The sequence below is a fragment of the Danio rerio genome, chromosome 24 (genome assembly GCF_049306965.1).
Source record: "Danio rerio strain Tuebingen ecotype United States chromosome 24, GRCz12tu, whole genome shotgun sequence".
Classification (NCBI taxonomy): Eukaryota; Metazoa; Chordata; class Actinopteri; order Cypriniformes; family Danionidae; genus Danio; species Danio rerio.
The window spans coordinates 45,001-57,500 of NC_133199.1; the positions used below are offsets into that span (position 1 = coordinate 45,001).

At 44.1% G+C, this 12,500-nt stretch overlaps 1 protein-coding gene and 1 long non-coding RNA gene across 6 annotated transcripts; one reads left to right on the forward strand and one right to left on the reverse strand.

Annotated features, from left to right (window-relative positions):
- Positions 1 to 20: 20 nt before the first annotated feature.
- On the forward strand, positions 21 to 3,456 carry LOC141380796 (uncharacterized). The gene is made up of 3 exons (XR_012399633.1): positions 21 to 1,360; positions 2,195 to 2,283; positions 2,793 to 3,456. It is a non-coding gene; the product is annotated as an uncharacterized lncRNA (long non-coding RNA).
- A 663-nt stretch (positions 3,457 to 4,119) lies between these two features.
- Positions 4,120 to 11,980, reverse strand: LOC100329245 (cadherin-7-like). Of its 5 annotated transcripts, none has more exons than XM_073941326.1 (11): positions 11,383 to 11,980; positions 10,080 to 10,374; positions 9,573 to 9,692; positions 9,014 to 9,181; positions 8,500 to 8,687; positions 8,051 to 8,304; positions 7,724 to 7,860; positions 6,871 to 6,992; positions 5,863 to 5,980; positions 5,515 to 5,769; positions 4,120 to 5,109 (listed from the first exon to the last, which is right to left on the reverse strand). In XM_073941326.1, the coding sequence occupies exons 1-11, from the start codon at positions 11,596 to 11,598 to the stop codon at positions 4,643 to 4,645; spliced, it is 2,340 nt and encodes a 779-aa protein (XP_073797427.1). In that variant the 5' UTR covers positions 11,599 to 11,980; the 3' UTR covers positions 4,120 to 4,642. The 5 variants fall into 5 exon arrangements, 4 of the variants coding, with proteins under 4 accessions (XP_073797427.1, XP_073797426.1, XP_073797429.1 ...); XM_073941325.1 differs by having other exon boundaries at positions 4,120 to 5,112; XR_012399631.1 differs by lacking the exon at positions 6,871 to 6,992 and having other exon boundaries at positions 4,120 to 5,112.
- Positions 11,981 to 12,500: the final 520 nt, after the last annotated feature.

The window sequence follows — 12,500 nt, forward strand, 5'->3', positions numbered from 1 at the left end:
TTAGTTAGTATACTTTCAATGTACTATTGGAATAAAAAATATATATGCAATACAATTTAGTATACTTTTTTTTCACCAGGGAAGATAACTAGAAAACATTAAGAACAACAGATCAGATGACAGAATAGCCAATAGAATTTGACAGTACAAAACAGAAAAACGGACAGGATGTCAGATTAAGACGACATCAACAGACAACATGTACGTCAACAATGCTGATTTCCCTATACATGCGTGCAATGACAGTAGACGAAGACAAATGGGATGTACAAAGCAGAAAGCAGGCATGGCAATTTCGGCACAAATGGAACCTCGTGTGTGTGTGTGTGTGTGTGTGTGTGTGTGAAGGTTGAGTGCTGGTGTGTGTAATTCAGAGTTTGTTCAGGGTTTGTCATCATTAGTCGTGGCTGAGCTGCTGTGTTTACTTCAATAATTTATTTATTTTCATAAACATGTACATGACACACAGAACACCTGACAGATCTGCTCTGATGCTCTCTCTGGTAATGCTGACAGTGTGCGTGTGTGCGTGCGTGTGTGCGTGCGTGTGTGTGTGTGCGTGTGCGTGTGTTTGTGCGTGTGTTTGTGTGTGTGTGTGTGTGTGTGTGTGTGTGTGTGTGTGTGTGTGTGTGTGTGTGTGCGCGCTCAGTGCATATGACCACAGTCAGCCTCTGCTGGTCAGAAATAAACACATGCGTGCGTACGTGTGTGCGTGCAGCTTTGTTGTACACATATTTCTGTCTTCGTTTTGTCAATCTTGTGGTTTATATTCCTTCATTATTTGATGTTCAATATGGAATGTAGTTGTTGTTGATTTCTAAAGTAACACACATTCAGGATAATCAAACAAACGCTGCTCTTGTCAGGGTTAGGGTATGTTGGAATGAAATCAAAACAGAACACTAAACTAAATTAGAAATGACTCCGGGGATGTTAAACGCTACCCATTAAAAGCAGATTTGAATTATAATTATAAGACTTAAATGCATAATAATGGGTGCACTCTATCTACCTCATCTGTCTTCATAAGAACAGAAACATTTAGAAGAGAGTAAAACTTACCCACAAGTATTAGCTCTGGGAGGTGCGCATGCTTCAACATCCAGGCGGTAAGTGTGGAACTCATCATTTCCTGTGTCATGGCGGCAGCGAGGAGGCGGCATCGCTGTTTGTGGAGTTAAGGGTAAGCTTGTGTGGATATTTTACGATATAATCATGACACAAATGTGAGCTTGTTTTGTTGAAATATATTAGTCATTGATGTGCTTCCCTGTCTCGCTTGTTGACTCTATAGGCTGCTAACATACGGCTGTCAGGAACGCCAGATAAAACCTTCACCTGCAATTGAGAGTAAGTTCCGGTAAGCATCTCTGTCTATGATTATTAAAATATGTTGTTGTTAGCTTCAGATATTTTTTGTTCATGGTTGAAATGAGTGAATCTGCAGCACACGATTGTTGTTCATTTGAATCATTTTAGTGAGCAAGTCACCACAGGTTATTAAAGTTGCTTGTGTTTATTACGGGTCTGACATGATCTGAAGCAGATGCCAATGCAGAGCTGACACCATTCTCAAAATCATAAACCGGCTGCAACAGTTCTCTGATCATCAGCTCTGAACTGAGTCTCTGTCAGATGCGTCTGAAGCTGATAGACGGCGATCCTTGACTGCAACACACACTGGAAAAAGTTATTCAGAGACGATTCCTTTGATTTACTACATTTGTTTGCATTAAGTGGCTGTAAACTATTTATTGGCTAAATTTAAACAAACGAATTATGTTGAACTTTATTAAATTCTATTTGTTTTTTTAAATTCAACACATCAACAGTTCTGCAGACATCATTTTCTTCAGTGCAGATGAACTGAGGACATGATTAGGGCTAAACCAGTTTATTTAATAACAAGTGAAGCTGGAATATGCCTAATGAGTGCAGGAAGTCCATTGAAATGGTTCAGTGAATTGAACCGTCTGAGGGAAGCGGTTAACAGTAATCAACTTCCCATTACAAAGAATACATTTAACAGAGGGACAGCACTCGGTCTGATGGTAACTCTTAATTGTCTTCATGTATTTAGTGCATTGATCTGCTGAGCTTTTTTGTTAGAAGGGATCTATTTATAACCTGTTTTAATTATTGTAATTATTCACAGAATAATGAAGTTTATTCATTTGCTTGTATTTGTCTTCAGTTCCAGCGCACAGCTCACAGAGTCTCTGGATTGTCACGTCTTTGCACATCTACTTTGGAAAAGATCAAGAAGAGCTGCGGGACTGTCGGGTGTGTTGATCAGTTCTGTGTGAACATTGATTTCACATTTACACACTGTTTCATTTCCCTTATTGATCACCATGGTGAAGCCAAGCAACAAACACAATGCCTTATATTGGCTAAAGAGTCAGTGGTGTTTGAGTGGTGTATTTGTTTTATTGTAAGATCTCTCCATCCGTCCACTGAAAATCTGTTCATGCAAACCTGCTGATGCTTCACAACATGTACAGTAATGCACACGAATCAAGTGATCTAAGCCAAGCCTACTAAAGAGAGGAGATGACGACATCGTCACATTTCATGTAGATTTCTATTCTCAGATGAACAAAGAGAAGCTCAAACACACTGGCTCAAAGAAACCTTTTTTAGTTTAAAACACGAGACGAGAATGAAACTTATATGTGCTGATGAAGGTTTACATGTGAACAAAAGCAAACGCTCAATTCAGTTAAAAACAGCTCAAGCATTACGCTGATCTGCTTGAAGTACCATTAAAAATGCTGTTTTATTTTCAACAGGACCGACCTGAAGTCCACACAGATGAAGTCATGAGGTGTCGGCGCTTCACAGTCTCACAGTTGAGGAGGATCCAGCAGATGAGTGAACAAAATGTTTTTTTTATTAATATTAATGCAGTAGAAGAACTGCTTCCTGCTAAAAGCAGAATAAATGTCACTCAATTTTGTAAGTAATTACTAATGAGAATTATAATAATAATAATGATAATTCCTTACATTTATATAGCGCTTTTCTGGGCACTCAAAGCGCTTTACACACAATGGGGGGATCTCGTCATCCACCACCAGTGTGCAGCATCCACCTGGATGACGCGACGGCAGCCATTTTGCGCCAGACCGCACACCACACACCAGCTGATTGGTGGAGAGGAGACAGTGATGAAGCCAAATGGAATATGGAGATGGTTAGGAGGCCATGATGGACAGAGGCCAGTGGGCAGATTTGGCCAGGATGCCGGGGTTAAACCCCTACTCTTTTCGAAGGACATCCTGGGATTTTTAACGACCACAGAGAGTCACGACCTCGGTTTAACGTCTCATCCGAAAGAGATTAAATTATTAGATCTTTCCTAACTTATTTTATGTTATACCTGTTCAATTTAAATACTATTTACCCAAATATCTGTGATAGAATCTACCCTAATAAAAGTGAGTGCAAATTGTTACTTCATGTGTCTCAATACTGATTATACACACACACACACACACACACACACACACACACACACACAGGTTGACTGGCGTGTCAGTGTTTGTTCATCTGCAGAGTCCCCTGTCGTCTCTCTCTCTGTCCCTCGGCTCCGCTGGTCTCCGCATTATTAACTCGTCTCTTTTGGCGATCGATCATTCAGAAAATTGAATCTCCCCAAAGATCTGAAACCTTGAAGCACAACCAGCAATTAAGGAACAAAGTTTCTGGTGTTGTAGATGTTGTGAGCATGTACAGACATGGGAATTTCAGTACAATTAACTGTTGTTATTCTGCAAATAGGATTCTCTGGCTGAGATTTCCACTGAAGATGTTGAGAGTTTCTCAGTTGCAGCGATGCACAGAATCAACCTCTCCATCCCTCATCTTCCTCAAATTATAAATGTATTTAGACCTAATTTGTTGTTTGTATGTGTGTGTGTGTGTGTGTGTGTGTGTGTGTGTGTGTGTGTGTGTGTGTGTGCGCGTGTGTGCGTGTGTGTGGCGCTACAAAACACTACTTGGTGGTTCATTCTGCTGTGGTGACTCCTGATGAATTCGTGACTAAACCAAAGTTAAATGAATGAGTGTCAGTGCATGACCCAAGACTCATTTGCATTGATTAATGAGTTGTGGATGTTGAATATGGAGTCAGGTTTACTCTTTATTGTTTACAGAACAGGAAAACCTGTCGAGTTAGACGGACATCAGTTTTACAGTTGTACAGTGATTCTGTGTCGGCTCTTCATTTACTGTGTTCAGTCCTCTTATAATTACACTTAGACTTTAACTTCACTATAGGTTACAGGGTAACTTCATGACATCTTTAATATCTGTAAATGCACACACTCCTACTGAAAATCAACATGTTAATTAATTTCTCCATGAATATGAATCATACACACGGGTGCATTTCTGCATCATATAAGATAATAGCACGACCCACAGAACACCACACTGAGCATGTGCTCCTGACACTGAATAGAGGCTCACTGCACACGATAAACTCCTCTACACACTGTCCAGATGGACCTTTCCTTTTGTTCATAATTATTTTTAATTTTCCTCAGTTCTCTTACTCCAACACTTCAGACTAAGTTTGCCGCACTGGTTGAATGCATCAAGAAATCACACAGAGACGCTCCGCTGTGCTGTCGAGTGTTTACAGCTCTGAGGATCCGCCGCTGTGCTCCGGGTCTCTGTACAGCTCTGCCAGTGTGCTGAAGCGCTGCAGATCTCCTGAACTCTGCTGTGAGTCTGAGCGGGTCGAGTCCAGCGAGCTCAGAGACTCCGCCAGCGACCCGCAGCCCTCAAACACATACGACTGCAGAGAGTCCCACGGCGGCGCAGAGGAGTCCGAGTCCACCACCGCCAGCCGGCTGCGCAAACACTGCTGGAAGACTGAGTCCGGAAGGGTCGTGAGGGCTGAAGCGGGACACACCGGCGCTGTTTCCTCCTGAAGCTCTGAGCTCTGTTTGACCGTGAGATTCTGCAGAGCCGCCATATCAAACGCTTCTGTGTCCTGTTCACCCCCACCCTCATCATCATACTGGACTGTGTTCTCCCTGACGCTGCGCTCAGCCTCCAGATGAGGAGCTTTCCTTCTGCTCACCAGCCTCCACAGCATCACTGCTGCAACACACACACACACACACAGGTGTGTTTCTGCTCAGGTTTGTGTTTCTGCTCAGGTTTGTGTTTCTGCTCGTGTGTGTTTCTGCTCGTGTGTGTTTCTGCTCGTGTGTGTTTCTGCTCGTGTGTGTTTCTGCTCGTGTGTGTTTCTGCTCGTGTGTGTTTCTGCTCAGGTGTGTTTTTCTGCTCGTGTGTGTTTCTGCTCAGGTGTGTTTTTCTGCTCAGGTGTGTTTCTGCTCAGGTGTGTGTTTCTGCTCAGGTGTGTGTTTCTGCTCAGGTGTTTCTGCTCAGGTGTGTGTGTGTGTTTCTGCTCAGGTGTTTCTGCTCAGGTGTGTGTTTCTGCTCAGGTGTGTGTCTCTGCTCAGGTGTGTGTTTCTGCTCGTGTGTGTTTCTTAGTCTTACCCAGCAGTGTGAGGCTGCAGGTCAGGATGAAGGTGTAGCAGAGGTGTAGATGGAGCGGTGTGTAGGTGGAGGACAGCGCAGCTCCACACACCTGAGCAAACCCATCCTCATCACACTCACACACGTGCACAGGCAGAGTGTGTGTGCTGCTCAGTGCCGGATGACCACTGTCCACCATCAGCACCGGCAGCAGGTACAGCGGCTGATCCACCCGCCGGAAACCAGAGCGCCGGGTCAACAGTGAAGCGGTGTTATCTGGCAGAGGGCAGAGAGAAGGACAACATCAGTGAAACAGAGAGTCTTCAGCGCTGCGTCACTGAAACAGAGGCAGTAGTTCTCAGAGCGTACTGTTATTATCTCGCAGGGTGAAGTTGCTATTATTGCCAGCAGAGAAGTCGAGAGAGAAACGGAAGCAATGGCTGCCAGGAGGATCATCAATATCCACAGCACTGATGGTCTGAATAACCTGCAGAAGAGGTAAAGGACTCGTGTTTATTTCAGAGAGCGATGAAACTGAGTTCATACTTTAAATTCACAGATGATGGGATGCATCATGTCATTTCTATGTTAGGGTGTTGGTAATCAGATTGTCTCTTGATGTAGTGATTCAGTGACTGCAGAACTACACGAGTCTCTCATATGAGGGTCACTTTTCCATCAACAGACTGAACGTGTGTTATTGAGCATAACGCTTTGGTAGATGTATATAGTGATTTAAGATGTGTATACTCAACACAAATACTCTGTGGGTTTAGCCTACAGGACTCATCTGATTTTCACACAGGCCTGTGTGTGTTACATTGACTTGTGGAAACAGCTCTGAGTTCTGATCTGAAAAACAGATCCACAGTGCTCTGACGATCTTATTCACTTACTCTCAGCTAAATAATGAACTTTATCTGCAAGTGTTGGTCTATTTGGGTTACAGGTGTGTATAATATGACCCGTGTTGCTTTATATAACCGTCTGCTTTCAGTACTTTTCAGATTTCGGGACATCATTCAAACACAGAGTAAGAGATTTATTATTTACTATTAATTAATAAATTAGTTGATAAAATCATGCAAAGCTTAAATGACAAGTACATTGTGCTGTTTTTAAGGGAGAGATGTATATATTATATGCACTGCTCAAAAAATAAAGGAACGCTAAAATAACACATCCCTGATTTGAGTGCATGAAATATTCTTGTTAAATACTTTACATTGTTGAATGTGCGGACAACAAAACCACACAACAATTATTAATAGAAATCAGATTTATGAACCCATGGAGTCACACTGAAGTGGAGAACACTACAGGCTGATGAGAGCATGGTGGTTCAGCTGATGAGAGCATGCTGATGAGAGCATGTACCTGTGCAGATGCAGCATTCTCACATAAGAGCGTCTCGTACTGCATGGCAAACTCTGGAGCGTTATCATTAATGTCCAACACGGAGATCACAGCCAATCCCCGGCTAACCTGAGACGGATCCACTGACAAACACAAGAGTGACCATTAAGAAAAACAGCTAACAAGACATGAAGCTTGGCTATTACGGCATCATCTTTCACAAGTAAACCTCAAGCTCCATCCCTGAGATACAGGTCACAAACACACTGTAAAGAGGCAGTGCTTGAGTGGTTCAGGTCCCACATGGTAGGTCGGACGTTTGGTGTCAACATTGGCAAATGTGTGTCCTCCCCTGCCCCTCGGTTATGGGGTCCCACAGGGCTCTGTTTTAGGACCTCTGCTTTTTTCTCTTTATTTACTCCCTTTTAATAATTAGGAAATATGGCATGTCTTTCCATTTATATGCGGATGATACTCACATCGATCTCCCAGAGGAAAAGAACGAGTCTGTCGGTGACATTAAGGCCTGGATGTCTCAAAAAATGTAAGCATCAATGGAAAGAGACAGACGTTATGGTTTTTGGGGATATTAGTGCAACTTTACTAGTGCTTTAGCACAGTAAACTCGTTTCTCTCAACATTTGAGACTGTAATCCATGCCTTTATGACCACTCCTCTGGATTACTCCATTTCTTTATAAGTGGCTCTTCTTTGGCTCGACCTATTTTTGACTCTTTTGATCATTTTCGTTTCTGGGTGAACTGCTGCCTTTAAATATGAAACTAATATATGTTTAGCCCAGTTTCAGACAGAACTATAGGAATACAAGTGGTGAAGAAGGTATCTGGAAAAGTGCTGAATGCGTGGTTCTCACAGTTCTCCCAGCTGATTATGGTGATGTTGTGCTGTGGTTCTGCTTCTCTGTCCAGCGGTTTGGCTGTGCTGACAGCTCCAGACACCACGTCCACATGGAAGAAGCGCTCCAGATCTGTGTTACGGTCTATAGAGTATCTGGACACATCACAACATCAGCTTCACTCTTTACTCATTTACATATATATATAACTCAGTTCTATATATATAAGATAATCAGTGTAATAGTCAGTGTTCTAATGCTTATCACATAGGAGGACTGTAATATAGCTGCAATATGAATCAGAAGCAGTCTGATCGTGTACCTGAAGATAAATAAAGTGTTTACCTAATAGCAGAGCTGGAGGAGTCTGGGTCGTGGGCTGACACCGTACCGATGACAGTGCCAACCTTCACCGCCTCCGAAACCTGAAAGTGACTGACGGGTGTGGAGAACACCGGCGGCTCATTTACATCTTCTACAATAATCTCCACAGTCGCCGTATCACTGAAGGGGTCAAAGGTCGCAAACTGAGGGTCAATGTTTCGATTCGTGGCTTCAATCTTCAGAGAAAAAGTGCTTTTAGTTTCATAGTCCAAAGGCTGGAGAGAGAGACGGAGAGGGAGAGGGTGGGTTAGGGTTAACTATTGATGTGCTAGGGATTGTTAGGGTTTGGGAAAGTAGAGATTTCTCCTAACACCAGTCTAAACCTCAGCTATTGCTTCTCTGATATGCGGATACGGGCATCTCTGATCAGTCTAATGAATCATTTCTCCTGCTGGCCACTGTGGTCTGACCTGCTGGAGGATAATGACTGCCTCTCGTGTCTCCTCATCAGTGCTGATGCTGAAAGCTCCGGCTGCGTCTCCATCCACTATACTGTAGTCCAGCTCTGCATTGGAGCCGATGTCAGCATCTGCAGCCTTCAGTCTGGCCACCGCTAACAGCACAGATGCTGACTCCAGCACCGAGAACTCGTACCGCTCTACAGGAGACCGAACATGCAGGTTCGTTTACTTCATTTATTAGCGTTAACACCCAAGAGGCTCTTAGAATGGATCAGAACCCAGAAAATAAACAAACACAAACTAACATTACATCCGTGAACAACAATACAACACAAACAATGACTGAAGGGGAGAGAAAAGGAAAACGGCATAAAATAACAACAAGTGTAGAATAAGAAGCTAAACGCAATACAAAATACAGAACAGCGAGTTCAATCTGACCTGAAACATGGCATACATGTGCTTTAACACGCTCAAAGAAGAGGATGGAAAGAATCTGACGACAGACGTTCTGTTGTCTTACTGTGAGCGAAGCGTGGAGGATTATCATTGACGTCTGTGAGTGTGACCGTCACTGAGGTGGATCCGGACAGGCCGCCCATCTGACCCTCCATATCCCTGGCCTGAATGACCAGCACATACTGGTCCCGCAGCTCTCGGTCCATGTTGGGTAAAGCTGTCCGTATGATGCCTGGAGGAAACAAAGACATCATTCAGCCTCCATGTGCAATGACAACGTCAACAGGTAAAAACGTTCTCGTAACGTCATTTGAAAATGATGTCAGTCCTGCATAGTCTAATAACAGGCTGATATTTCCCCACAGTAATGCTCGTGATTCTGCAAGCGCTCCACCAGAACTGCTGTAGGATCAGCTGCAGCAGGCAGGACGAGACCCTTGAGTCTGGCGGTCAGGACGGGGATCCTTAACAGCTCCGGGCAGGACAGGGATCCAGAGTAACTCTGGCAGGACAGGCCCTCTCCTCTAACTAATGAACATTTAACTTAAAAATCATTTTAATGCCAACATTAGTCGACGCCGCAGGTACGATTCTGAAATAAATGATCAGGGAAGTCAGGTTACCTGTCCTGGCCTCCACTGAGAAGTACGGCTGTCCGTGTGTGATGCTGTAGACTATTCTGGCGCTGTTGCCGTAAGTGGGATCATCTGCATCTGTTGCTGAAACCTGAACCACCAGAGTGCCTGCACACACACACACACACACACACACGCACACGCACACGCACACACACCTGTGATCAGACTCCAGGTGATGTCCAGTCAGGTGTTTGCTGATAATTACAACCCAATTACACAAATTTGTGCACATTTTTAGAAAGGCCCTGTGGCCTCACAGCAAGAAGGTCTCTGGTTTGAGTCTCGGCTGGGTCAGTTGGTGTTTCTGTGTGGAGTTTGCATCTTCTCCCTGTGTTGGCGTGGGTTTCCTCCGGGTGCTCCGGTTTCGGCCACAGTCCAAACACATGCGCTATAGGAGAACTGATCAACTACACTGGTCGTAGTGTGTGTGTGCGTGCGTGCGTGCGTGCGTGCGTGCGTGCGTGCGTGCGTGCGTGCGTGCGTGCGCGCTACCAGGTGGAGAGTTCTCCTGCACCGCTGCGCTGTACGCCTCCTCCAGAAATCGTGGCTGGTTGTCGTTGATGTCCTGCACCTTCACTATGAGTTCGCTCTCGTCCTCCAGTGGAACGCGGGTCAGTTTGTGCTCCGCTCGAACCCGCAGCCGGTAGAAGCCCTGCTGCTCGCGGTCCAGACGCTTTCTGGCATGAATATCACCCGTTTCCTCATCGATAGTGAAGATGGATGAAGCTCCCTCGCCCGTCAGCACGTACCGCACACTCCCATCGCCAGAATCCACATCCGAGTGCAGCTGTCAGACACACACACACACACACACACACACACTCTCATTCAGTTTATTGATGTACATCACAGATACACACCGTACAGCTGTCAGGTGCTTTTACATTTAGACAAGAACAAACAGCAAACTAATGAAACAGAGAACTGCAGTGCTGCTATTATTATTATTATTATTATTATTACTATTATTATTATTACTATTATATTATTATTATTATTACTACTATTATTATTATTATATTATTATTATTATTTTATTATTATTATCATTGTTATTGTTAATATTGTTCTTATTATTATTGTTATTATAATTTTTATTATTGTTTTTGTTATAATAGTTGTTGTTGTTGTTGTTGTTTAGTATTATTATTAGTAGTAGTAGTAGTTGTAGTAGTAGTAGTAGAATTGTTAATGTTGTTATTATTATTATTTTTAATATTATTGTTGTTATTATTATTATTATTGTTATAATTGTTGTTGTTGTTGTTATTATATTATTAATCTTTTGGTTTTTGAGTTGTTGTGACTCATTCAGTGTGAGTTTAAAGTTTGTCTCACAGCCAAACTATGGATTAAACCCTCCATCTATTAAATGTCTTTAACATAATTTAAACGTAATGTCTGACGGCTGAAATGGTTTGTTTCCCCTCTTCTTGCCTCCAGTGTTTGACTCTTGTGAACGCTGTTCTCTGAGCTGCCGCTGGTGTTTCTGCATGAAGAGCGGTCAGTCAAAACTGACCCAGAGTCAGTCAAAGGCAGAGAGCTGCGCTTCACAGAGTCTCCTGCTAATAAGCCTGCAGCAGATGTAGGGCAGTGTGAGGGGAAGCCGGCTCTGCTCAAACTAGTAAATTCTGAGATGAAGCTGCAGAGCAGCAGGATTAGACAGCTTCTGTCCTGTCATCGTCTCATGTTCACGCTCTACACCTTCATCACATGCGGAGTCAGAGAGAAACTCTCGGATTCTCGATTTAGCATCTCTGAACAGCAGATAAACAGCAGCGGTGCGGGGTCTTACCTTGCCGACGTACAGCGGGTCTGTGCCGGTGTGTTCCTCCAGCACGAAGAACTGGTTCCAGACCCAGCTGCGCTTCTGCCTCTGCAGGACAGCCTGTGAGGGCTCCGGGTGTTCAGGGTGTTTGGACCGCCTGTCAGCAGAGCTCATGTTCTCCAGAGGAGCTGCCAGCAGCCCGAGCGCCCAGCACAGCAAACACAGACGCACACACTGGGCCATGTGGACCAGCTGAAGGTCTGCTGTGATTCTGAGCAGACGTGTGTGTGTTCAAGTGAGAAACAGTCCAATAATAATGAGCCAGAGATGATGAGAATGAGCTGCTCTGACACACGGGTCATTCCAGATCTATTCAGACATCTCAGAGTGGGTCTGCAGGACAGAGAGCGGGATTACAGCAGAAACCCCCAAACTGCAGCATGATGTAGACGACGTCTCCCAATGACAAGCGCTTTCATCCTCATCATGATTACTGAGATCATCTGAGTGCAGCAGTCGTGCGGCCTCCTCCTCCTCCTCCTCGTTCTCCTCCTCCTCCTCGTTCTCCTCCTCCTCCTCTTCTTCTTCTTCTCCTCCTCCTCCTCTTCTTCTTCTTCTTCTCCTCCTCCTCACACTCATTCACACTCTAGAAATCTCCTGAAAGGGCAGAAGTGTCGTTGTGATGTCCGTCAGCTTCTGATTAATGTTCCTGATTAGATCAATAAACTGATTCAGACGTGTGTGATCCGTGACAGGCGCAGGTACAGTTTACACTAATATTCACACTGAGTGTCCAGGCTGATCTCAGAATCAATTACAGATATAATGATCAGATGCAGCAGCTCCTGGCAGGCAGACCACACACACACACACACACACACACACACACACACACACACACACAAACACACAAACACACAAACACACAAACACACACACAAACACACACAAAAAAAGCGGCTGTGGTCCAGTTTAATCCAGAAAAAGCAGCAGGTGTGTGTTAATGCTGAGTCTGAAAGAGAGATGAGGTTGTGTGTGTGGCTTCAGTGATGAGGGTATAAAGATGTTTCTGAGGGTTTTCATTGATTCCTCTGAGATTGATGACAGATGTTGGAGAATTACAGTGCGTGAATACAGTGTTGTGC

What these genes read in the sequence shown, in the direction of transcription:
- LOC100329245 (XM_073941325.1), bottom strand. Translation starts at nt 11,598, where the DNA reads ATGGCCCAGTGTGTGCGTCTGTGTTTGCTGTGCTGGGCGCTCGGGCTG. An exon ending in GCAGGAGAACTCTCCACCTG is followed by an intron (nt 9,693 to 10,079) that starts GTAGCGCGCACG and finishes GTGTGTGTGCAG; the next exon opens with GCACTCTGGTGGTTCAGGTT. An exon ending in AGAATGCTGCATCTGCACAG is followed by an intron (nt 5,981 to 6,870) that starts GTACATGCTCTC and finishes CCTCTTCTGCAG; the next exon opens with GTTATTCAGACCATCAGTGC.